This window comes from Phalacrocorax aristotelis, chromosome 1, assembly GCF_949628215.1.
Source record: "Phalacrocorax aristotelis chromosome 1, bGulAri2.1, whole genome shotgun sequence".
NCBI lineage: Eukaryota > Metazoa > Chordata > Aves > Suliformes > Phalacrocoracidae > Phalacrocorax > Phalacrocorax aristotelis.
In genome coordinates this window covers 158,456,158-158,483,994 of record NC_134276.1, presented here as the reverse complement: position 1 = coordinate 158,483,994, position 27,837 = coordinate 158,456,158, and the positions used below count along the sequence as shown (strand labels likewise).

At 37.9% G+C, this 27,837-nt stretch overlaps 1 protein-coding gene across 1 annotated transcript in view; it reads right to left on the bottom strand.

Moving 5' to 3' along the window:
• The window catches only part of POLR3B (RNA polymerase III subunit B), an 81,080-nt gene that overhangs the window by 20,133 nt on the left and 33,110 nt on the right, over positions 1 to 27,837 (bottom strand). Inside the window, exons 14-23 of the mRNA XM_075075487.1 lie at positions 27,374 to 27,574; positions 26,123 to 26,285; positions 23,996 to 24,149; positions 21,917 to 21,991; positions 21,213 to 21,311; positions 17,548 to 17,675; positions 11,000 to 11,209; positions 8,994 to 9,152; positions 7,444 to 7,561; positions 5,629 to 5,771 (exon numbers count right to left, since the gene is read on the bottom strand). Of these exons, the coding sequence (XP_074931588.1) occupies positions 5,629 to 5,771; positions 7,444 to 7,561; positions 8,994 to 9,152; positions 11,000 to 11,209; positions 17,548 to 17,675; positions 21,213 to 21,311; positions 21,917 to 21,991; positions 23,996 to 24,149; positions 26,123 to 26,285; positions 27,374 to 27,574 (1,450 nt within the window). The remainder of the gene's footprint in view (positions 1 to 5,628; positions 5,772 to 7,443; positions 7,562 to 8,993; positions 9,153 to 10,999; positions 11,210 to 17,547; positions 17,676 to 21,212; positions 21,312 to 21,916; positions 21,992 to 23,995; positions 24,150 to 26,122; positions 26,286 to 27,373; positions 27,575 to 27,837) is intronic.

Sequence of the window (27,837 nt, the reverse complement as noted above, 5' to 3'; positions counted from 1 at the left end):
ACAAAGACCATCTTTCATGAATTTAAACTCGCTTCCTTGTCTTTAGAGTTGTTTAAGTGCAGATACTTCAGAAAGGTTTAATCCTTTATCTTAGATCTTCAGCTATTAAAAAGCTTCTGTTTGCCAGTTCAAACAATCTCTTGCTTAAATACAGTTTTTCCACTCCTCAGGAATACCGTTCAGTATTGCTGCTTAGTTCTGTGATCTACAGGACCTTTGTTGGAGGTGTTAATCCTTTTTCACATGAGAGACTGAGAAATGTTCTTTCAGAGAAGTGATATATTGCTTTTTTTTCACATCAAAGGAACCCAACTTTTTCCTCATTGTGACGTATAGCAAAGCAAGAGGAAATCTGGAAATATAATAATTTAGTTTGTATGGAACTCAGATGAAGCTTCTTTAGCTTAACAATCCTTTAGCCTTCTGTGCTTGAAAAGTGACTTTGCTTGAAGAATGCAAGATTTAAAACCTAAATAATTAACCAAAAAAGTTTCTTTATCCTTCTGGAAAAAATACAATGCAATATAGTTAAAACAAAGTCATACAGCTCAAGATAAGTCCTCCCTGGTAGGTATACGGTTTTTTTGTCAGACATTAGAAGCTTAAGGGCTTATAGCCTAAAGTGACAGTCCCACTCCCAAATCTTACTGCAACTTCCAGTTTGACGATGAACGTTGAGACAGAGCAAAATATTTGCTGGTGCGTTTCCCAGCACAACGTGGCGGCCTCATTTGGGTTTTTTTTCTCCTCCTCATATGCTTCTTCATTGACAGGTCTTGAAGGAAAGGCTACTTTTTACAGGCTGGAAGAAGTGTACTTAAAACATGGACTCAAATGAAAAGAGGGTGTGGTGGACAGGCCAGAAGTGGTGACCCTCGCCAATACAGTGTTGACATATGAGAGGACACAAAGAAGGCAGCAAATACAGAGGCAGCAGCACAGATCTATATTATTGAGGCCTTCAAAATCTACCTACATATTTAACGAAAGCCTCTTCTGTAACAAAAGGCTAAAGCTGGTTTGTGACATTTAATCTGTCGTATCCCAGACACTTTCCAATTCTGTTACTCTGCTTCCTTCTGCCTCAGCAGAAGACAAAGTATAGCTTTGGAATACAAATCAATTCGGAATGCAGGAAAAAGCCCATGAAAAAAACTTGAGAAACGTGGTTTGTGCAGCCTCTTATTTTGCTCATATTTAATTATTTTAAAACTACTACTGCCATTCTGTGAAATCAGATCTTATCTTCATGCATTCCTTCTAGAAAATAAAAATACTTCACAGAAAGGACTGACAACACAAGAAGGAGAGAAACATGCTTTCTCTCCTTCTCATTGCATCAAGGTACTTGTTAGTTTAAGCTTATCATAGGTTTAAATGGCCCTATGATGGGCTTAAAGCTAACATTCACAAATTAAACTTCAAGTGGTAATTGCTTGCATTCAGACAAAGATGAGAGAACAAATTCAGGGCTAATTAAAAATTCTCTCAATGGAAAAATGTTAAACTGTTAGTACTACGATTTCTGTTTCACAGTTGTCTATATTCCTCTGTTGCAACCAATCCTTCCCCTATTTGACATCAGAGGAGGATGACACTAGCTATATTTTTAAACAGCTAGCAAAGAATATTTTCCCCTTCCATTTCATGCTTTTTCTCCAGTTCTATCATTGCCTTTAATCTAAGATTAATGTCAGTATCTTGTTCTTCACTGTATACTGAAGTTGCAAAACAGTAGACTCCATTGTTCTTGCCAGTATTTTTTTTCTTGGTATCTAATACATGTATCTTCTCCACTAAGCACACTTCTCCTTTCTCCTATTTATTGTATCATCTCTCCCCATAATATACTACAAGTCAGTGAACTGAGAGGTCTACTACCAGGAAGAATATGTATCCTAGTAGAATACGATCACTCCTCCAACCACAAGACATTACTACAGATCGATGTCCTGCTAACAAGCACATGCCTGCAAACACAGCTGTTGCAACACTCCCACTCATATCTCCAGAACCAAGCTGAAAGGGACATTGGCTATGCTGAATAATTGATGGGTTTGGGTTATTATTTTTATAGGTCCAAAGCACAGATACATGGGGGATCAGCCATTTTAGCCTGATACAATGCCAGACATAACGATGGGTGTGCTTCAAGTTCTCTACAGCATTTAGGATATTGTTTTTCATTCTCATGGGATTTCCACAGGTTATTTTACTTACGGGGAAAAAAATATTACTTTCTGTGGCTTTTGGGATATTAAAGAAAATACCACCAGATTCCAGTACAGTGCATATTAGTTGTTTCTGCATTTGACCATGAATATCAGGGTCATGAGTAGTGAAAGTACTCGTGAGATGTCTGTCCTTCAAGACCTCTAAAATGAGCTTGTTCTAGACTGTGAGATGCCTTATGTGCATTTAGTGGTATGGAAGGCTCTCCATGCCCTCAAGCCATATTGCCGCCTGCCCGACATAATTTTGTTTCCTTCTCTCACTCTTCCACCTTTTCTCCTCTGATGATTTTAGATTTGTGGAGCACCCTTTTTCTTGATTTTTTTGAGAGGTATGAAAATCAGTTTCATTTAAATCCTATTTAGCTATTTCAATAGGTGCACATCAATAGCCTGAGCTAGCAGAAAAATCTTACCTGCTTCAATTTTTCATGCAAACGTCCATAAATATTTACCAGGATTAATGGAGCAGCTTCTTTAATACCATTTGAAGGATTTTTTTTTTTTTTTCAATTCTAGTAAGAAAATTTGTTCGGCACAGTACTGATCATGTTGTTATAAAGTAAGTTGCAATTAAAATGTCACATGTCACTTATAAGGAGAAAAGACTAATTAGACAAAGCTCAAAATATATGAAGAAATGGTCTTTGATCTGAAAGCAGTCATAGGCTTAGAAGTACCACGCACCTTCATTGGGTATGAAATTGAAAAATTATTTGAAAGAGACTGTCTACAAAATCTTCCTGAAGGAGAATCTTCCTGGAGAGAAGGAAGAAATGGGGCAGTTGAACCATTCCAAGTGCTCAACTCTTTCTGTTTGCCTCTGAAGCTAATCATCTTCCCTCTCAATTACTGAAACTATCCTATATGGCTGTAGTCCACAAACTGGATTTTAAAAGGGAAGTCAAGAAGGTACTGCTGCTGCTTTACTTTTCTGAAGCCTTCAATAGGTACTGCTCTCCAAATCACTTGCGGACTCAGTGAGAATTGCTTCCTATTTTTAGTTCAAAATCCATCTTGAAAATACAATGAGGAAAGAAGTTTCAATGCTTATCAGAAAAGTTTCTATTCCTTAATGACAGCAGAAACAATGGAAGGATGTCTTTAGAATACAGAGTTTCAAGAACCAGTATTATTGGTCTATGGTAAGATACTGCGGAACTAAGCGTGATCTTGGAGAGATATAGATGTACTGAGAAAGCCTGTGTTGACCATACTCCATAGAAAACACACACAAAGAACTTGAGGCAACATCTGGCAACAGCTGACGTTATGATCAACTACTGCCTTTTGTACTCATTTCGCCTCTTTTGATTGATAGGTTTGCTCTAGGTAGATGTCCTGATCACCAAACCTGGAGACTACAGAAATGAAGATTACTGTGGCTAGCCCTGCATCTCACAACAGGGATGCAGTCTTTCACCGCAGTTACACCTGGCCACCTCATTGCCACTGATGCTTATATACTTCCATAGCCCCAGAAAGTCACAAATGACCTCAGGTTTGACTTCAGGCTACACATGTGAGTAAAGAAGTAAATAGTGGCATGAAGCATTATAAAAATTACTGCTTACTTGTGCCTGGGTTCTATCTGTAAGCAACCAATCTTCATACATCTTCCCATCACACAGGCACTGCATAAGCCTGAGACAATTCTGTTTAAGCTTCATTTAAGAGAGCTCTAGAGCTGGATACTGCCTGTGTACTGGTGACATTCATTGCAGTTTCATCTCTTTTCACTGGCTCAGATCTATATATGGATGTTGTGAAAGTACCATCTCTGTGCTGACTGACTCCAGGGCGTATTTGCGCACAGAGCTCTCTGGTTCTGCTCCAAGAATACAGGATGTGAGTCAGCACAAGGTCAAACCCAACATGATGCTGGGAGGAGAGTGGGACCATGTCACACAGTGCTGAAAGGGACACCTTCAGGGAGCTTCTCCTAACAAAAAGCGTTCTCTCTTCCATGTGTCTTCTGACAAAGAGAACGCTGCTCTTGAAGGCCAGTTTGTTTGCAAGACAACGTCCCCTAGCTAGTATCATAATTTGATGTATTACTGCAAAGTTCATTGGCTACAACTACCTTTAAGTATTAATGTTTCAAAACTAAACAGTGTCCTCAGTTATTTCCTCAGTTTCCTCCCTCTGCCCTCCATGCAGACCTAGCAGACACTTACGTTACCAGATGCAAGAGGCTGGCATGCTTTATACTCAGTGCTCTTGTTCCAGTTTCTCAGAAATCAAAGCAAGGAAGTAAGGATTTTTTTTGTTACAATAGTTACTAAGACAGTATCACATTTACCCAGTAACAGGAAAGGAGTCCAATGGAAAGGATTTGCTAATATCAACCTCTTTGTCTCCCCACCACATCTGACAAAGAGTCCGAGCAATGTTCTCAAACCAAAATAAGATCTAAAAATGTACCAAGACTACAACATTTGGGTAATAGGTTTAGCACAGCACATCCAGTAAGGCAGAAGGTCATGCTGAAAGTACTAAAAATCTAGATTTTACAACTGTACAGATAAATGAAAACATGTCAAAACTTGTCCCACATTGGGACCAATGGGATCAAAACATGCTTTTAAGTTAGTTACAGTCAGACTATTTTCAGTCACTTTCTTCTAAACACCCCTCCCACAACTCCCAGTCTTTGAGATTCAGATAGGTTGTTCTGAGTCACCTTTTTTTGCCATTAAGGTGAAAGGGAATCCACCACTTTTTTCAACAGATATGGAAACAGGCTCCTGATTTTTATCTTTCTTATAACACTAGAGAGCTACATGCCACCAAGCAGCTTCCTAGTAGATACCCAGATGATGTGCCAGGTGTACTTTTGAAAACATTTTCCCCTTCCTTCTGGTCTCTGCTAGTGCACTCCTAGTCGCATTCCTGATTTACTTCCCTTTTACACCATGGCCCTGAGCAATCTATCTGCAGTCTTGTCTTTAGAGCAATATACCTGCACAGATGACCTGCAAACATCCCATTCCACCTCTGCCTTTTCTGTCCATTCAGAATATGCCCTTTCACTCTTTCCTCCAATCTCACTCTTGATAACCCATTGACAAACCTGTCACCTAAAACCAAATTCACACTAGGGGAAAAAAAAAACCAAACCCTAACAAAACTCAAAACCCTCTTCTTGTTTAAAATGGGCAACTACTGTGTTTTCCGGATTCATAAGTCAACACAGAGTTGTATTTGCCAATTCCTCTCCTCAGTTCCAGAAACATCACTGCTAAATTAGTTGAACTTAACCAAAAAAGGAATATGGTCTTCTATTGCTGCATTCATAAAAGATCTGAACCAATCAATGGAAACATGCACAATGATATTATGTATGTGTAGGAGGCATACCAAACATGCATTTATTTTTATTAAATGTGTAGCTTACCTTTCTGCCCATGACGACTGCTAAATTTATCTCCAATTTCTGGACGTCTAGTTTGCCTCAACAACATTTTAATCAAGAAAGCATCCTCTGCATTTGATGAAATCATTACTTTTTCAATATAAGAATCAGTCGCACCTTTGTAGCTAGTACAAGAAAACAAAACATTACTTTTACACCTATGAACCTAACAAGTTACGAACAAGTATCTGTATTGGTAAGCTTCTGGCTAAACTGTAGTCTTCATGGTACTTATATATGGGAGGCCAATGGAGCAAAGATTATATATCTATAAAGTTCCAGAGTACAGTATGTTTCTGGAAAAGAAAAGGCTTAAGAGATACAATAGAAACAAAGGGAGAATTAAGCTGAACTTGTAAAGAACAAGGTATGTTTTTTTGCCACATGGGCTCTCCTTGAAGGAAGAAAGGTTCCTGGTATATTGCAATTTTCTGGATCTTCAGTTAAATAAACAAAAGCCACATAGAGAGTTATAGCTGAAGAAGAGAGTTTAAGGAATATACCACGAGACCTTAAGAAGAAAATTAAGGCATAATATCCTGAGTCAAACTATTCATCAGGTGCAGGTGTGGAAATAAAACACGGGCAGAACATAGTACGAGATACAGAAAGAGATGAACTCTAGAGTCCGAGATGCAGAGATTTTGGAGGCGTGATGGTGGGGGAAGAAAAAGAGGTAGGCATGACAGAGCAGGAAGGAAAAGAAAATTATACTGCTATCAGCTTTTTTCTAGATATTGCAGAATGAGGGTAGAACAAATTTTAATACCTTATTTAGGAGGTTATTGTGTCTCACTGTTCGGGTAGCTGAGATGGCCAAACTATGACACCTAAACTCAGATCCATGTCTTTACCTGGCAGGATTACTCCTTTTCTCTTGATAATCACACTGTTGCCCCACTACTTTATTAATATCTTGTAGGAGTAAACCTAGAGCTTTCTGTTGGTTATGAAACACACAGAAGTGCAGCAAAGCTAATTCTGCCCCTTTTGATCTGGGCACCAATTGCTTGCCCTGCTCTTTAACACTGTAACTGCTTGCTAATCTACCAAACTGTCAAGGCTATTCCTGACAAAACAGTGAAAACTCCTCATCATTTATCTATTTATTTTAACGCTTACTGCAAAATTTTCATCCCACGCCTCAGAAGCTCTCTCCTGTCCTTTAAGGACAGGATAGAAAAACTCGTAGGGACTGTCCTTTCCCATTCACTGGTGTCTTGGTAAAGAATGCCTAAATGGTGTAGCCAGATGAGCTGACTGTCAGCCTCTGAGACAATAAGGCCTCCACCTCCTGGCCTCCTGCCTGGAAAAGTGAAGGCTGAGCACCAGTCAGCACTGGCCATTTTCTGTGGGAGCCAGTATAGAGGAGATGTGCCCCTCACTAATACACGTGTTCTCTGCCTTCCCACTCATCCTGCTTTTCACCTGTTTCTCCATCACTTCATTCATGAGTGACTCCTCTCCCCTCTGTCACTGTCTTAGGTCTCTCCTTGGTTTCTCCTGAGAACCTACTGAGTAATTCCTCTCTATACATACATCTTCAGGAGGGTTCCTCCTTCTCTTTTCAACTCCAGTCTTTCAGGTGTCTGGATCTAACTTACTAGTGATTATGTGGCTAGGCACTTCTGAAAATAACCTAAGCTCTGAAAAATCCTGTGAAAAATCAAGACCTACAGAACTAGGTCTAATTTGCAGAGGGAATTTTATTCCTTTGCCTTTTCTAGAACTGAATATTTTCTCAGGTACCTTTCCTCCATGTAACCTCCCCAAGTATAAAGTTATGATGCAACATACGTTACTGGCACATCTTTGTACTGTGGCTGCTGGGGCACACTACTTCCTTCCAGAGGCGTCTGAGTCACAGTTGGCATAGATTTGTTCACAAGGACTTGCTTATTTTCTACTTTTTCACCTTCAAAGAACAAGAAAAAAAGCACCATGGAAACATATCTGGCTACTTATGTTAGAAATATTTTTTAAGCTTTAAAAAAAGGTAAGCTGGAAGACAAACTGGGAGGAAGATGTCCAGGAAGTAGGCCATGTTATTTTATTAAATATTGCATGGTAAGGGAATCATTAAACTACCTTTTTTTGGTAAACCAAAACAGAATAGCTTGCATGCTGGGTGCACTATAAGAATAGCTATTCAACATACCATGGATCTAAAGAATACACAAAAGCATCTGAAGTAATCTGCCTTAAGTAAGGTGAAAATTAACAAGCAATACCGTGACAAATTTTAGAAATTCACACTTAAATTTTGGACATCACATCATTTCCACAATGAATTGTGCAAGACTACTTTCAGCCTCTCCTTGCAATTACTTTTTTACTGTTGATTCTGGTCTCATACACCTGCTGTTTTCCCCTCCATTCCCTTATCCTGCCCTTCACATAGAAAATCAGACCCATAGCGTGCCCAATGATACTAATGCACATCAAGTACCTGCCTTCCACCTCCTCCACAAAATTACACTGAACTTCAGCCTATGTCTCTTTTCTGTCCAAATACACCGTTTCAAAGAGGTTTTTACCTACAAGCTGAGAACAGCCTCAGTCTGGAGTCCATCCCAGTCCTATCTATCCTAACACTTTAGAAGATTCTTGCCTTTTTATTAACTTTGAAAGCTCGATTGTGATGTGCTAAAGAGCAAAAGTGACCCAACTGTGTTGCTATAATGGATTTAAGTTTTGTGCCTTTTATAGCACCTTCCTTATTAGATCTCAGCAGATCTATTAAGCTGTTTCCTAACTGAAGGATGACAGTATGGAAGGAATCTTTCTCAAATTTATTTCCACTGGAAAGTTATACACCTATCCTCATAATTAAATGCAATTGTATTTGTTTTCTTATCTCTCTCCAAACATATTTCTAAAGTGTTAAACACACAAGGTTTTACTTTCTCAAACAATTGCATTAATTGACAGCATGCTAGGATGTTTTGACTTATGAAATCAAAATAATAAGGAATCTATCCTTAAAAACAACAACAGAACATATGAGAGACAAACAGTAAAAAACCTACAGTATTAAAAGTTTGCCAGTTTGAAGATGTAAGAAGAATACAAGTTCTAATGCTTCAATAGATTCACACTGTTAAAGACTCACTCTTCTACTTAAAATTAAAGCTCCCTTTTCTCATGCACAGAAAAACTCCCAATGGCTGCTACCACGCTGCTTTCAGAAACTAACGTTTTTTAATTTTCCATTAAAACCCTGTTACCTTCAAGAAAAAAATTAATTACACTAAGTATAAAACAAGGTGCACAAGAAATATTAACAGAATATTAAGTTCTACCTCAGATTATGAACACTCAGTGACTGAACATGTAGTTTGACATACCTGGAGAGCAGATACCGTCAGCATCTAAAATTTCATGGCGCCAGATTGGTTTACGGGTAGCTGCATCCAACATCGGACCCATAACTTTATCAAATGTCTGGTTTGTGTAACGTTTCAATGTACACTTGGCATTCTTATACACAAGGCACCTTCCAAAACCTAAAATGTAATGCAAACTCATCTGCCTAGGAGTTCAAAGATTCTTTATATCATGTTACCAGAATAAAACGAGAATGCTGCACCATCTACTGAGCTACAGAATATAAAATATTTTTTATTAGTTAGATTATTCATTGTCTTGAATATGCCTAACATTGTACATGGATACCTAGTAGCTCACAGTTTAAAAATCAGATCATGCACGTTACTTTTTTTAGACAATTGGACTATGGTCCAATTCTGAAGTTGTGCTAATCCCCTTCTATACCTCTGTGCACACACACACACACACGCATCACTTCTCTTACCTTTGGTGGTCCACAGGGAGACATAACATAGGAGAAGAGATGTAACAGGATGAGAAAAGCACCTCTTCCTTTCGGGAGTTCTAAGAAACCTGAACTTTTACTCATGTTTGTGGTTGACACAAGCTAGCCTACCAGGAAAGTACTGATTGAATGTTTCATATAATCACCACATTACTCACTTTTTCCCAGCTGAAAGAATTCTGAATTACATATATTGTTATAAAATAGGTTTGTTCTGGATTTTAGATGAGAAAAGTAGCATCTCTGGAATTTCTCTCCAAGTACAGCAACCAGCCACAATATCAAACACTTTCATCCCATTTAGAATTACGGACAGCCAAGAGCAAGGCTTTCTAATAATCCTACGTTATTTTGGTTCATTTGAAAGATGGTTGCGGCCACATACAGTAGCTCTATATCTTTAGATTATGTCAAGTGACTCCTGACAAGCACTACAGCTCTCCCTGTAAATGTTACCAGTCTACCAGAAAAAAAAAAACATTCAGTTTTAAATCACGCCTGTTGTTGTTTTAGAAAAGGAGGCATAAATTAAATGCAGCAGACATTAATGCCAAAGATACATGTCTAGGAATACTATTATTGCTGCCTAGCAACTAGGAGGAACGGAGTGTGTGGAGGAATAAAGTCATGGAAGAACCTGATTTTGGCCACCCGAAACTAAAACCAATTTGATCACACGCACTATGTCTTCTCTCAATGGAATTTATTTAGAAAAGACAGAGAAGAGAGACTAAGTTTTCAGGAAACTCTCCTCCAACCCCCAGCAGCATTAACATAAAGCGCTGAAGAATTGTGGAGAGCGCGACAGGCCAGACCAGCACAAACATTGATTTCACTTAGTTAACTTCTCTTTGGTGCTTATGTACTTTTACTTAAAATACACTGCATGCATAGATTTTTTTTTTTTTAAGGAAGTGGGTCATTAGTTTATCTCTGAATAAACACTAAATTATTTTGCTTTACACAATACTATTATTTTCTCTCAGAAAGTAGGCAATACTGCTATTGCTCCCTCAGAGCATCAAGTTCACAATTACACAAACTGCCACATGTTTATTCCTTTCCCAAATACTTTCAAAAGTCAAATTTAATCTATTGCTTTTGTTACTGGTGAAAATAACGAGACCCCTCTGTCAGTAATGAACAAAGGTTCATGTAACCACCTAAAAAGCAAGCCCAACAGAACAGATTATCTAATACCTTACATATTTTGTAAGCTAAGTATTTTCAAAAAGGGACCAGTTAGCCATTTTTTCTTAGAATATCCATACTCAGAAGTTTATCCACATGTTGGCAACTTCACTGCACTACTGCAAGCATGGAATTACAATCACTATTCATGCAGAAAACAAACAAAAACATTTAAAGCAGTCTTGGAATTTGATTTCTTAATCGGAGATGTACTATTTGTAACCGCAATAAGAGTTGTTACAGGATAACACCTTGAGACAATGAGTTTATTAAAACATGTATTCAGACAACACATTAGAGAAGTGGGAAAGAACTGATGGTTCTTACCTCTGTCCAAAGAGGCCTTGTTTAAGACAAGAGCATCTTCGATATCGTAACCACTGTAGCTCATCACAGCAACTGTGGCATTCTGTCCAGCAGGCAGTTTCTCAAAATCTATCAGTTCAATTGTTTTTGTTTTTACCATTGGCTTTTGTGGATAGGCTAGAAGATACATAAGAGTATCTATCCTATTTCTTTGATTGTATCCAATAGTACCTATATGTAAAAGAAAAACAAAAGTGTGTGAACATTATTAAGTGTCCTAGAAACATTTTGGCTAAAAAAATTACCAAAATGCAAATTAACTAAAACCACAAACTGAGGAATTTAATCTAATCACAGAAATTCATCAGGAAAAGAAGGGAAAAAAAATCATAAAAGAGATGGAATGAAAACAACTTTACATTATTATGTTTAAACAAAGATGTAGGTGGCTTCTTAATTTAAGCTTCCAGAAAGAATTATTTATTTCTTCTTAAACAGGGAAAAACTAAGCATCAAGATAAAAAGAACAACTACAGAAGAAATCAGTCAGGCCCTATATGACCGAATGCAAGTAAGATTTCTTTTTAATATCATGACACTGAATAAAACCGCAAGTACGAAGTTTGCTTTTATTGTTCTAATAGCCATAGACTTTTTCTGGAGAGCTGAACTTGTGCTCCATAGACCTGATGCAAAATTTCATGAGAATCAACAGAAAGACTCCCACAGAGTTCAAGAGGAACTGTGGATCAAGCTCTGCATCTTCCACATCGTATTTCCTTCCTTTTCTGGGCAATAATTAGTTCAACAGCAGCCTGTGTTAGAATGCCACAAAGCATGAACAAAGCATATAGTTAGCAGCAGCCAAGACTGATTTACTTTCTGAAATTAGAGGCGTCATTGCTAGAAAGACTACAGTAGAAGTTCACTCAATATATTTGTCTTTTTACATGAAATTAATTTTAAATTTACGGTTCAGAATTCAATCCTTTGTATAGACCTCCCAGCTTGAGACTGAAATTTTTGGCCCTGTCCCATCAGACTGCCAAAGTGTCTTCTGAAATCTGAGGAAAAAATAATTAACACCCAGCAGGGAAACATAAACCGTTGTGTAGCAGAACAAAAGTTAAGGCAATCGTATGTTATTAGAGTTTGCTGTACCAGGACTATGCTATGTCTCTAAGCAATTAAGAAATTATAGTCTGAAAAGTTAAAGGTTTAAAGTTTTAAGTGCTAAATATTCTGCAGTACTTGTGCTTAGGAGGCAAGTCTTTCAAAACCTTTCCATTTTCTCCTGCAATTTCAGAGGCTGACTGCTTTCAAGGAAAGGTCAAAGCAGCCAGTGTATAATGAAGACTTCACATAGCAGAATATAGTACAGTTGAACACAAACCTGCTCTTAGTGGAGGCCAGCTTCACGTTTTATATGCATCTACTTGCAATTTCCAAATGCCTGCATTTAAATAAAATGGCTAGAAAATCAAATATCTAAAACTAGGCAGCATCACTGGCATTTCCAAAGACCTATCCTGTCCTTGGTGCTAAGCTCTCTCTCCTAAACCACCAAAGGTCTACTCTTCCCAAGGACGAGAACGGGGAGATAACTCAACAGACACAGTCTGAAAATAAAGTGTTATAATCAGCTCTTGCACACCTGGACTTTCCTTGGTTCTAGACAGTGGATTTGAAGACGTGGGCACTGCATTTTGAAACGGCGAGGAAGATTTGGTAGAGTTGACAGGCTTTACTTGTCTCTTGCTTTTGAGCAGTTGCTTTTCTGCCTTTTTCTTGGAGAAGGAAATTAATCATCCCTGAGCAGTATTTTCTGTCTCCAGTAAGAAGCAAGCTGATAGGGCCTGGATTCATCAACACTAAAGACCTTCCCAGTCACCCCTCACAAGGCCCACCATCTAAAGGCCCTATTACTTCTGATATTCTCTTAGCCTAAGTATTAGACACATGGAAAATGTACACATACATATCAATGACTGATACCCTAGCAGGAAAGAAACTGGTTAGAGAATGATTCAACAGCACAAGTGAAATAAATTAGCCAAAAAGCATGCCGTACATCAGCAATATTTGTCCTAATTGGTATGATTTAATAGTTATACAAATAGCACCTTCTCTAGACTGGTCAAACAAACCACAGCCTTAAACCACAATCTGCTTATTTAAAATTAAGAAGCAGCTCTCTTCTGAGGACTCATGTGATGGGACGAGACCTCTGTGTGGGCGTTGAAATGAAGGAAGTCACTAGCTTTATTTCTGTTTTCTCTCTTAAAGAACAGAGCCCTTGTTTGCTTCAGCCAAACAGCCAAGCAAAAGTAAAGTATAATTAAAGTTCACCATAACAAACCCTGCTCACAATGACCCACATTTATAATTATCCCAACAGCAAGAACCATTTTTTTTTCATTGGTAATTAGCCCTGTTTAAACCAAAACACACAAGGTTGACCTGGATACAACAAAGATCATTTTCTTGCTTTTCTCAGCGCTTGGTATATTGTGAATGCACGTGTGCATTCTTTCCTTTCTTCCTTTTCCTGACAAGCTGGTTGGGTTTTTTTTGTTTTGAAGTATCCATTGATCATTCCTCAGTGTGAAGTAATCACTACAAAAATGCTATCTATTGATATTTAGCATAAATGGGATATTGTTATTCTGACACAGAAAGTTTTGAGAACTCACCAGAGCAAACAGCCAGCTAAAATAACTGTTTATCCAACTCTCTGGTGTATTACTTACAGCGACATTAAACCGTACAATCAAAATTAACAAGGATACAGAAATCAATCTTTTTAAGATATGAGCCAAATGGGCTTTTATTGCACATGCCAAGAAAAGAATTGCTGTACTTCTGTATTTCTCCTGATTTCACAATGGATTTTCTACTATTCTGTTCTTTTATATGAGCACAAACCACCGGAGAAAGGAGTAGTTTTTAACTGCTGCACTAAACCTTTTGGAGGGGGCTCCAACTCAGCTCAGAGAGATTTTCACAGTACATGTATTAAGTGATCTGGATGTTCAGTATTTGAAATATTCTTTTCACCATATAAAGAAAAAGAAGTCAGTTTTAAAAGATTATGGGTAAATTGGAAGAAGTAGTCTGGCTCATTTCTGTCTCAGCACTTCTGTGCCTGCTACCAGGGAGAGAAGAGCTGGCAAAAAGAGACCGTGTCGCAGAGCACAAACACTGCTCTTTGAAGAGCAGCAGCAGAACTGAGCCCTGGCTGCAAAGCACCCAGGTCCAGCTGCAACAACCAGCTACAGCCGTTTTTGCTTTGACGTTTGTTTTGATTCTCTCCCAATAGGCTAGCTGTACAAAATATGGGAGCACTTTAGCTCACAGCCCACCAACATGCCTTTCACAACTGTCAAAAACCAACAAGCCCCAGCACTGGGTTTCTTGAAGTGCATTTGTCTTCTCAGCTCTATTTTAACACGTACAGCTGGTTATAGCACAAGGCAAAGCAGTATATAAAGGGCTTTGCTATTTCACAGAAGCAAAGCAGAATGTACATGATACAGTAAGAAGGTTTGGGTTTTTTTTTGAATATCAAAGAAGTTGCTTCAACATAAGCCACTGCAACAAAGCTCTCACCCACCTACCACCCTCCCCTCCAATACTTTCTGCTCTTTCACCGGTTAAAGTAATAATTAACACCCAAACCCTCCTTTCCTTACTTAATACTTGCATTATGACATTTGGGTTGAAACTGCAGTGCATGGCTGGCCTGTGAGAGCATACAGCTTGCTTTGTGTACCCACACTGCTGCTTTCACAGATGCGCATGTGCATGTGCAATATGGTGGATTACTGGCAGGAAAATGTGTATGTTTTCACTTCTTACATTAGGCTTTTATACAACACTTCACAGTCACAGAGGTACAGTGTAAAACTGCCTGTCTATGTCTTAATGTATTTGAAAAGCTCCATTTAAAATTAGTTGTCTAATTGTAGGAGCCTTTGATCCCCTTAAACATTTTAGCAACACATGGAATGCAAACAGTACAGAATCTCGTATTTTAATCTTAAATAATTCTCAGATTTTAAGCCACTACTGTTAACTTTGCACTGAAATGTCGAAGTTGTATTTGCCACATAATCATAACCTGCCCTCAGCCTTACAGGTCAACTTGCAACACATGGTAAATTATCTATGCCAAAACAGAGGGATTTAATTTCAATTTCATTTCACTGAAATCCAGTTTGCTCACTAAGCACAAGCCCTCGTCCTCCAATAAGATGACTCATTCTGCCCGTGAAAGGGAGGTATTTTTCAGGACATTTAATGCTATCCTGCAGAAACATTAATATTTAAATACCTAACACTTGCCAGGGATACTGGATTACAGACCCCTTTTCGAGCTCTTATGTCCATCCTCCGTTTATTTGTGCTTTCACACCTTTCCCTAGCTTGATGCTGCTTAAAAAAAGAGCAAAGACTGTCCAAAGCCGCTGGCACAGCCCTGTGACAAGGTCAGAGGGGGTCAGTGTTGAGTAGCACAAGGCTCTCCTTTCCAAATCAGTCCCGGGGCTCCTTCCATGACCCCAGGTTTTGACAGCCAAGGGAGTGACGCAGTGGACTTGGACGTGAGACTTTCCATGTGGCAATGTTGGAAGAGGAGCTGCTCTGCAATTTTAGGATGGGGAAAAAAGGCAAGAAGGGTGATGGTTACTTAAAGGTAGGGGTTTGAAGCACTACATCACATGTCTTCACAAGTACAAACAGAAAAAAGTATGTGTAATGTTTCAGGAATATCCTCTAGGTCTCATTTGATCAATAGGTGTAGAGAAAAGTCTTTTCTGCCCCTACATATTGCCACTTGTGATGGCTTTTTTTAAGCAGTTATTACAAAAAGCTTCAGGTGTTTGCAGATACTTCAGGCAGAGCAAAATATAGCTCAGGTCATGTGCCAACTTTTTAAATGTACTTTTATCTAGCTGCTTATTCTTTGAGTCAGGTGTTTTGTCATAACAAACCGAAACAAAGGCTTTTTTTATTGCTCAAGATATTCAATGGCTTTTGTGTTCTTAGCGTCAGCAGGAACGTCAGAGGATTGTATCCAAGGAGCTAAATGTGCAAGACCTAGGGTCAAAGCAGCTGAATACACCAACCTCAGAAAACACAGACAATGAATTGCAAATGACACTCAAAACAAAACGGGGAAAAAAACCTTCACACAGAAAACTACAAAAGAACTCCACAGATACTGAATTGGCTTTCTGTACACACTGATCCTGCTTAACTGTGTGTGGTAACTAACCAAACCTTCTGAGACTAATAGTCATAAAATAGAGACTCGGGGGTGGGGGAAAGATAATGGGATGGGGGAGAACTGTAAGGCAAAAGATTGCATAGCTCCTCTTTTTTTTTTTTTTTTTTTTCTTAAATTTAAAGGGAGGACATGCATCTGTTGCATGTTTCTGCTATTTTGATGTGCTGAACATGACAGTTCAGCACAAGGCAGTTACTTTGCTATTAATTTTGCTGGAGAAGTCTCACAAAAGCTGCAGTGTTTCAGTTTCGAACACACAGCACAAAACAAATGGTTTAGTAAACCTAACAGAAGTGGTAGTTTTTTCATGGCACAGAGTTGGTTCTGCTGTAGCTCTCAACTTGTGAGCAAGCCATCAATACAAGACGTAAAACTGGCATGCACAGCTCAAGTCTCAATACAGCTGTCTGAACTGATGTACTAGTGGTTGGGTTCTTCTTGGGACTCACTCTGGTTTGATCACGGGCCGTATGACTTGGACGCTTTAATGCTAGTTTAGCTGTGTATTAAAGGAAGGATTAGAACTTACCTAATGTCAATTACCCACAACAGCAAACTTACCAAATGTTTTTTTTTTAATGACCAGCTATCACATTTGCAAAAATAATTATTAAGTGATCAGGGAATTAATTCTGTTTCAGTCGTTTTGCTGAGAAGACGTTACTTGCCCCCTTCATCCAAAACAGAAAAAGCCCAACATCTAAACTACGGCTGCAGGAAGCGTTCAAGTAACTAAGCACTCTTTCACATTTTGATTCCTCTTACTTTCTAATGTCAGTGTAACTATTTATTTATTTATTTATTTTTAGGGCACCTACTCAACTATTCAGGGAAATTCGCCTCTCTCCGTGCTCTGTCTCTCTTTGTGAGAATACTTTTAAACTCTTTTTGTCTGGAAACCCACAGCACATTGCAACATAAAGTGAAAAAACACCACTCTGCCAATCCTGCAGCTACACTGAAAAACCGAAAGTCATGGCGATTACCCAAAAAACCCAGTCAAAAAATAATGGTGCCCCAGTTCCTCCAAGTTTCATTTTAAGTGTTAAGACCTGCAGACATGGTCTCCATTAAGTAAAACAGACTGGCATTTTTTACGTTTAATTATTCCAACTCTCACAGGTAAATTCTTCCTTTCTCAAAGCTAAAGTAATGCTCTATTCATCTTCCTAGCCAAGCTTTTACATGAACTTCAAAAGAAAGAATTTCTCTGTTTCGTTACTTTTGCTACACAGCTTCAGAAACTACGTAACACTCCAGAAAGGAATAAAAAAAGTCTTACCCATTGCTTGTTTCCCCATGGCACACTGGTAAGTGTTTCTTGGGGACTGGTTGTGATGAGGATATGGAATCAGCCCAGCACAGACACCAAGAAGCGTGAAAGGCTCAATCTCCAAATGTGTTGTATCTCTTAAAAGAAAGAGTATCAGTTATAGCAGCCTTGTGAACAAACAACTTAACTAGAATTTATTGAATTTAGTAGTATATCATAATACTTCAATTCTGTTCAGGAGATCGTAAGTCAGTAGGACCTCAAAATATGGATTCACTATGGGATTTTTTTTTAAACACCTTTCTTTTGGCTTTAAGTGTTTCCACATGAAAAGAAATGAAGGAGAAATAAACGAGGGTTTATGAATTTTCATCATGGAGAAAAAGCCTCCAGGTAATGACAACCTGAGGGAGTTCAGTAAGAATCCAACATCAGTTTACACAGCAAGACCCAAAATGCCTCAGGGAATGTTTTCTCATGTAATGAGAGTCCTGTGCATCAAATTACCAATCTCAGAGATTTAGAAATCCACTGGGGAGGTGGAAGAAGGAAGAACAAGACAGATTCAGGTTCTGAAAAAAAAAAAACCCTTTAGTTTTAGTTTTCCAAGGTCAGTTATATTATATCAGTTAGAGCGAAAGCATCTGTGTCCAAACCAGATCCAGTGCCACGGGTGATATGGCATAATAAAACACTATTTGAAAAGCTCTGCAAGTGTTTTGGAAGTGATTGTTAAAAGACGGTACTGATGAGAAGTAAAAAGACAGGGACAAGGAGTAAAGATGGAGAGATAACAAAATTTGTTCTACCTGGCATGAACTTCAGAGGAGAAAGTCCATGCTCAATGAAGACAATTAAATCACTGCATGCATTGGGATGCAAGTGTAGTGACTAATAACTGAGGACAGAGTGTACAGTAAAGCTTGGCTGGAGCAGATCTGCTTTTTAAATCAAGATAAGTAACTAGGAAATGGGAAATTTTGAAATAAAGATAATTATAACTAAGCCTATCCAAAGCATCTCTTTCACAATGTTCTGGAGTTATTACACAGAGCTTGGGTTTAGGCACACATTGCTTCTCCCACACACCTAAACCCACTGCATTCTGAAAATCCCATCTTTAATGTTTGGCTTGTCTTGGAGGTCGTTTGGAAAGATATTTTTTAAGTAGTTAAACAAATTAATTCGATTACTAAACTTTAAGACCTTGCAAAGGAAAAATCTGGAAAAATCTTTATTATGGCAAAACTCAAAAGATGGCAAAGCATCACAAGCTCAAAAAGGCTGAGGAATTACCCACAAGTACATATAGACTGAAGAGAAGGACTAGCAGGAATTTACATAAACAACATATGTACTACTGGAAAAAAATTAATTCTGAAAGCTGAAAAAAACCCTTGAAACCCTGATGAGCAAGCCTAGTGAAATTATCTAGTAGTCCCAGAAATCTTTATAAATCACAAATATGCTTGAGCAACCTACAAATCACCTGCTGGCCAGAGGATAGCCACTATTTTTCTCCATTTGATAAAAAGCAGCTATGTTAATTGAAACCCATCTTAGAAAATACGAATGGTAGAATCCCAGTTGCAGTCAAGTAATTGCAACATGGTCTCAAGAGCCAGTAGTAAACCTAAAGCATAGACTGCTCCCCCATTCTGTAGAACTTCACAGAACTGCTGACAATTCTCAAAAAAAATAAACCAAAAAGCTTAAGTTAGCAAGTTTCTTCAGAAGGTACTAGTGCATAGAACTACACGCACATTTGCAGATAGGGTATTCAACACAAGTATTTTTCCATTGAGGTCAATCCTATTTCAATATATGTGGATCCTAGTATCTTATGAAATATTCCACAGTGCTAATGAGAGACCTTCAAACTTTACAGAGCAGTTCGATTTCTGCAAGTCAAAATGCTGCTGCCAGAAATGGGCCCAAGAAAGATAGGCAACCTCGTGAGTTTGAAAATCAGAGTTACAAATGGGTAAGGAAGAAATTGAACACATTAAATAGAGTCAAATCCTCCAAAGAAAAACCCCCTAATTGGATTGGAAAGGTAAAGAGAGGATACTGTAGCTAAAAGAAGCCTACATTACAAAAGCAGGAATGTTAATGGGATACTTCACAACAGTGGATTGTATCAGTTGTATTACCAGAACACGTTGTGCTAACATGGTCACACCATTTAAAATGCAAGATGATCAGCTGGGGGAAGGGGGTACACAAATCACCCATTCAGGATGTAGGGAATATCATTACTAAACACAGGGAGCAGCGCGCTCATATGGTGCAAGCTCGGATAGTTACAGCACTATTAGCTACAAACATTGAAGCTAAATTCAAAACAAGCAGAGGGACAACACAAGAATCTCCCAAACTTTTTGGCAGTTATTGTGGAGACATTTCCTCACACTAATCCATTGGAAGTTCACTGTCTCCTCCTATTGTTGACTGAACAGTGATTTCATGTGATACACTCCCATCAGTCTTCCCAGCTGAGTCAGGTGTCCTGTAACTTATATTTTTCAGCTCTGGTGCTTTGTGGAAGTTATTTAATTTTGGCCCAAATGACAGCAATTGTGTCTGCTCTTCTTTGCTCAGGTATACAGAAGCCAGCCAAGAGCATGCAAGAGTAATTTCTTAAAGTGATAAAGTCTTCAAAAGCCTGGGCAGGAGCAATACAATTTAATTAGCAGAGTTAATGCATTTCATCTGGCAAAGGTCAAAGATAACTGAAGGTCTCATCCAGCTCCACCGAAATCAATGATGTATTTCTATTGGCTTCCATGAGTACCTGACTAGGATAGAACATTTATGCAGAAAATGCAATTTCTAAACCTACTGATCGAACATTTCATGGAGATAACTTCTAACATCTCATATGCAACCTTCAGTTGACAGGATATTGTCCGAGGAACAGTAGAAAAAAGTAAAAAGACAGGAGGACTTAAAAATTTAAACGAATCTTTCTTTTAATGTGGGCTCTTTAATCACAATCTCTAGACAGAGGGAAAAAACCCAAAGCACCAGGTTCTTCATATATGTGAAAAATGCAACAAATCCGGAAATCTTTCTAAATGAAAAATCACATAACAGGAACGGGTTTAGCATATGTGATAAAGAACACACAGAATGAGCAGAAGTTTCTATCAGGGCCTATTACACACCCAAAAGTCAAAGGGAAGGTCTCATTCCAATATTTGAGACAGTGTAAGCTGGTTGTCTAGGGTACCCTCTACAGCTGTGTGAGACAGATATTTTTCCAAGTAACAATCGTGACATGCTAAGGTCCTCATTTAACATGTGGAACTGTTTGCCTTCTCGATTCCTATTGTACAAAATTACTTATGACGAGCAGCCCAACGATTAGAACAAAGAAAAGCCACATCCAGAGAAATAAAGGATATACCTTTAAGTATTTCATATTTTTGAGGGTTAGAAGCAGGAACAGATCTCCCAAAAGTTAAACCATCTTTTGTAGCTATCCCATGGATAATTTAGGATGTGTATAAACAGATTTCCTTCTTTAGCTTTCACCTGGAGTTGTTTCGGCCATTAGCAAGGGAGCAGCGTGTATGTGTGAAAACAGTAACATTATTTATACGCTTGCATTTCAGAGAACCACCCTATGGAAGTTTTTCCTGCACAGGTGTTTAGTTTGAATGCATACTTACTTATTAATTGTGTGCTCATATAGTGCAATGTTACAGTCATTTTCTTCATTCACATCCAAATATTCAACGAGGCCTTCGTGCAAGAAGTCTTCAAAATTCCTATAGTTAAATTAAAAAATTACACTAGATTTCTCTACTGTCTTTTATTGCTGCAGAAATAAAGCTACATATATTGAAGGAATGTAATGTGTAGAAGTTAAACTAGAGAAATACTTCTACATGGAAAGTTCTGTGCATTTTATGTATTTAAAGAAAACTGTATATTTTTAAATTAATCCACTTGCCCATTCATCGCTTCACACAGTCTGACTGACCAGTGTTACTTAATTGAACAAATAAATAAAATCTTCCTCTATGTACTCATCATCACTACAAATGTAGGCAAAAAGAAGGGTAATGCAGTAAGTTTCTGTGATGGCTTTGCAAAATTTAGTTAAAGCTAAATTTAAAAGCTTTTGTGGTTTTTTTTAAACACCCAAACTAAGAATTTGCAAGGAGTTTCAAAACTAATTCTGAATGCGCCTAGTTTAGGGTGGCCAAGCTGATATTTCTTTGAAGTGTTTGATTTTTCAATCAGGAGAAGGACTGTATAGGAGAGTAGACTTCTCTACATAGCTAACCCCAAGACTGTGAAATACTGACTGAAGTAGTTCCACACAGTATTTACTCAGCGAAGATTAATACAGTCTATCTGAACTGTGTACCTGTATCCCTGAGCCAGTTCTTCCATATGTTTGTTTGTAACCGCAGGTTTTTGCTTCTTGACAATTATGTAGGGTCTACGATAAAAAAAAAAAAATAAAAAAAAATGGATTATCACAGGAAATATTTAGGCAGGTGACTTAATTTATACTTACAGTAAGAACCCTGCCTATGTACAACCTATTTTATAAATCACTTTTAAAATTTATCCACCTTTAACTGATATAGCCACACAAATACAAGCAGTAACTATTCAGACCTTGGTTTGATACACAGATATCCTGAATTGACATATTGTCTATGAAGTACCCAAAAAGTATACAAGAAAAATTAAGATTTCAATTTTGAGGAGGAAGCCTTTTTCTTCCCCTCTCTAAATCTTTAAACTAATATTTTTTAAGTTTTACCTACACATTTTGTCGATGGCTTTAAGAGATTTAAGATTTGCCAATCTACAAAGCTAAGAACAGCATTAAGTTCTGTGGATGTTGCAGGGACTTCATACAACACTGAGTGAACAGTTTGTGCCCAAGTGTCCACAAGCAAGAATGCATTTTGCTGTTACCTAGATGATGTAAAGTACAGCCATTTACTATGGGTGACCTCACATGAATCCATAAATTTCAACAGCACATGTATCTCTGAAGGCTTCCTTACCGCAAGAAAACACTGACACAAAGGATGGCATGCAAGAATGAAACATCAGGGGCTGTTGCTATTTGGACAAGCTGCGTTTATAAAGACCAGCAAATAGCTACAAGATACTTGTGGAGTCCACTCTGAAGTCTAAATAACTGTTTGAAGACTGATGAGCACTTTTAAATGGTTAATAGGGGTATCTGAACAATTGCAGGGTTGGGGGGTGCCACAAAGCAAACTTGGTGAACTCCTGGAAATCCACATGATTTCACTTGTCTCTATTTAACAAATCAGAAGTTTTGCTGTATCTGCAAACCTGCAGAATAGCTCATATTAGGCTCTCACTGGAAAAGTGATTTTCTCTGCCACTGAATATGCTCCTACTCTGGATCTCTTGACCAGGTGTGATTAACCGATGGTTTGTACATGTACTATTCTGGAGCCTCTAACATGCCTCAAACTGCATTCAACAAGCTCTGAGAGTCAGTAATAAAGGTACAAAGAATGAGGTGGAACGCCAACTGTAGTTGTGACTGCTGCTACTAAAATATGCATATATTAATTAACTCACTCTGCATCTCCCAGTCTCTGCTTTGTTCATCTTTTACGCCAGGCTAATTGCTTGGGCCTGAGATGGTTTACTTGTAAATAACCTAGCCCAGTGTTGCCATAATCTGACTGGAGTCCCTAGCTTCTACTACAAATCAACCTGATTTTCTGTCTCAAAATATTGTTATGTTCCACTCTTTCTCATTTAAGCCACCCAATTCCTTTTTGCTTTCCTCTGTGACATGACTTATTCAGGCACTCTTTCTGTCTAATAAGAAGTATATGCATCTCACGGCAAACGCCATCCTTATAGGTTTATTGAATTCCCTACCTATGTATGGGTAAGCAATGAAATAAAACAAAACTGTGACACATACTTCTTGGTATTACAGCAAATGGGTATACATGCCTGAGGAAGTTTTGCACCAGAAGTAAAGGCCCTTGAAGACAGAGTAGCTTCTCGTTCTAACATGTGATATCGAACCAGGGGATATCAGGCAAGTGGCTGCTTGTTTTTCAGATCACAGGAAGTAAAAAGCCCCTCCAAGGATATTGGACATCACTAGAGTTCTCAGTCAGGTTGATTTTAATCCCCACCTCCCTTTTTCTTTGTTATTTTTACAGAAGATAGAAGAAACATTTTGTTTTGACTTTTGTTTACAGATGAAATGGATTTATTTGGGCTTTTGTTTAATTAAGTTGCTTTGCTATATGGTAGGTTTCTCAGATCTGCCTGTTTTGAATGAAAGCTATTTAAGGAGAAAAGAGATGCTCAAGTCCCACTGATTTTGTCTAAATCTGTACTCACGAAGTCTTAGCCCAGTGTATTTACAGTACCTAAAACAGCGTTTATAGTAAGTTCACTAGTGGTATAATTCAGACGAGATGTTTACCTGCACAATCTCCCTCCATCAGAGGAAATGTAGACACATCGGTCGGAAAGATTTGTAGAGATGGAAACAAATTCATTGATATAACCTGCTCGACGCATTATCCGAAATGTGTTGACTAATTTCTGATGATCACGTATGACACCAAGGATGTTACCTATTCAGAAAGAGGGTACATTCATGGTGCATTCTCTGCATATCCAAAACTCTACTTACAAGTTCTTATCATGTCTAGCATGCATAGAAGTACTTCCTACTTCTTGCAAATAATATAAGAGTTGTAACAAAATTTCCCTTTTCTGACATGAATAAGAATTGGCTCCTTTTTTCTCTCAGTAAATAAAAAAAGTGTCATGACTTCACAGGTCATCTATCTGTTTGCCTCCAAATAGCTTCAGAAACCAAATGGTGTGCTTCATCCAGCTTTCTTCAAATACATTTCTGCTCAGGTGCCCATTCACCGATTAGTGTACAAGCAAACAACACTTCTGAAGACTACAATTTCAGCTGTATCAAAATGGATCCAGGGTTTCCAAGAACAGACCAATGAACTGTCCTGCTGTCTTGTCGGAAATTTTAGCAAGACCTGACAGTTTTGATATACGTGATCACTCACACCACCACCAGAATTCTTCCTTCAGGAACTTAGCTCACCAAGCTATTGCTGTCTTAGCAGGACACTTTAGCACATACTTAAGTATTACCATGCACAATGAACAAACAAGACAGTAAAATTAATTTAAAGAGTTACCTGACCAAAGTAATTTTAATATATAAAATAAGTATGGGATCATTTTAAACAAAACTTTAAAGGAGGAGACAAAACATGATAGTTTAGGGAGTTTGTAAGACAATACAAAGGTCTTTATAGCTTGAAGGATTTGTACTTAACAGATTTTCCGCCCTTTTAGGTCACATGTTTAAATCGGAATCAAGTCAGCCATCCACAAGCCTGAAATTTTTTACAGATTAAACCCACAAACTAGTAGATCAAACAGTAAATTGTTTTGCCTCACTTAGTACTAGATCATCTAGGTCTGGGAACATAACTATCTTGTTCCATACCATAGACTGAGCTTGTGAAGGAATAGTCCAATATTTCTGCACTGCACACCCCTTTAGACCATAAAATAAGAGAAAAGAGTGCATGTGGTTTCAGTGAACCTTATCTTTAACATACTGCTACAGAAAAGCAGAGCAAAGAAATGCAGTTTGGTCAAGTGTTGCTTTTATGTTACTGGGAAAAGGCAGGATTGAAGAACAACTGCTGTTTAATTCAAAGGTAAATGGAGAACTTATTCATGGTGACAGACATTAAATACTAGTCCCTGGAAGTAGATGCTGTTGACAAAGGGCTATTTTTAAATCACAGTTGTAGTTCTTAAAATGTCAGTATTTTGAAATATGATATCACAGTTCCTGTTGATTTAGAAACACTAAAAGATCAGTTGTAAAAGGAACATAAGCATGCAGATGCAAAGTGCATAAGCCAAATCATCCCTTTAACAAAGAAAAGGGGCCTGTTTTCCCAGGTCTAATTTTTTCCACTCATTCACAAAGCAAGTTGCCCTTTAAAAGGTAGTTCTAAAGAGAATACCATTACTAAGCTTTGCAAACAAATGATGTTTCCTTTGTTTTTAAAGGCTCTTGGATCAATATAAACATACATAAATATTACAGTAAATTTAAATACTTTCTGTGAATGAAGCTATGAATTTGTAAATTTATTACAAATTTAGCAATGTTATTCTCTTTTAGAAGTATTTGATGAACGGCACCTCATTTGGTGAATGCCTGAAAAATAAACAATCGAAAGAAATCTGTAATAGAATTACATATTTTTGTACCTATTTATGCAAGTGTGCTCAAAAATAGTACTGAAATTTGAAAAAGCTTCAATTTCCCAGCTACACACATCTACAGTCAGAGTTCTGAGGACACAACTTCAGATAACTAAGTGCCATCATCTGGCTTGTCTACTCTGCCTAATCCTATCAAAATATTTACAGATTAAATTCCCTACATGTGGAAAACGGCATCTGAGGTTGACTGTGCTCCAAAAATTGTTGGAGGGTTTCCAAAGCCTAACTTTCCATCAGCAACAAACCAGACTGCTGAAAAGTTACATACCATTAAGGAAAACAAGGAACACATTTGGATATGAAAGTTCTTCACCACAAAGCAAGTTGACATCTTCAACCCCAAGATTACCGGCTAATTTAATAATCGGGCCATCTTCCATATCTGTAGTAATGTGAGTCATGAGGGCAAGGTTTTTAACCAAACCACAAGCCTAAAACAAAAAAAACCAAACCCACATATTTTATCCGTTTTATTCCAAAGTACGAATACTATACATATCTTTTTCTTCCAAAACTGAACTTACGAATGACCAAAAAAAGGTTAAAGTATAAAGTGAAAAAAATGAAACAAATAAATTACACCGAAAATTAGGAGGGAAGAAAGTAAGAATTTTCTACATCACACTGAAATGTAATGTTTCAGCATTTACAAACTAACAAAAAATATAGGCAATGAAGTTGCAGTTCTTAGATTATTCAACCATATTATAATCCCATATTTCTCTCTTCAAAGCAACAGCTACTTAGAAGCATAATGGAAATACAAAATCAGTCAATTTATCAATTTGCCAGATATCCTGTATGTTCTAACACGAAGTTTAACATTTTAAAATTAAAAATACCAAGTATCTTATACAGTGCAATTTTATTTCAGCTGCTTAATAAGACTAGCTCACATTGACCTACATATTTATGCAAGAAAGTTCAGAGTTCTCCCAGTACTTTCTATTCAGGGAACAAAAGAAAAACAACAAAAAAAAAAAAGACTGTCAGCATCAATCGTTTGGTTGAAATAGCTGGATGATGTCTTTAAAGTAAAATATACAAAGAAGTTTATCTTCCTCAAGCTAAAGGCTAAAGCTGTTTCTGTAATAATTTAAGTTTCTAGGGAAAAACTGCAGGTTGACGCTGCAACCTCAAAACAGAGCATTTATTACAGAACTAAGGAGCAAGAATTTAGGTATCTTCTCTTTCTGCTGTGATCAAAAAAGGGCAAGTAGCTCTGTGGCCAAAATGGGAGGCGTCACGTCATTCTTATACAGCCAAATGATTTCTGAACAGTTTCCAGCCAGTCCACTCAGGTAGGAGAAAAAAGGCCACATAGTAAGTAGGATCTGGATGTGAATAGATGGGATGTGAGAAGACACACAAGTTGTGTTATCCATCTGAGGATAATTTATGTCTCCAGAAACCTCCTCATCAGAATTCTCTCTCTGGTGGAGGAGTACCTTCTTCAAAATAGACAGTGTCTCCATTCCTCAGAACAATAAATACTGAAAGCAAAACAGAAGTTCCTCACCTCTCCTTCAGGAGTGTCAGATGGGCAGAGCATCCCCCACTGAGATGGCTGCAGTGACCGAGGACCACTCACTTTCCTTGTCTTTTCAAACTGAGAAGAGATTCTAGTCATCATTCCCAGAGCAGATATATAAGACAAGCGGGACAATACTTGCGTCACTCCTTGGCGGTCCATTTTGAATCTCTTCAGAGACCAATTTCCCTGTAGAATAAAATGAACATTTCAAAAAAGTTATTGTAGTTTATCCTTCCCTTGACACTACGTCTTTTTTCCGTATCTATACAGAATATCTGAGGAGCTTTGCACAGCAAATGTCACCCATTTATATAAAACAGCTTCCTAATTACCTATAAACTACTATCTATAAACTACTAGTTATAACACACTTGTACTAAGTATTAAAAAAAGTTGAAACAAAAGAACTGCTCTTTCAGATGAGAGGATACTTTTGCTATTATATATTC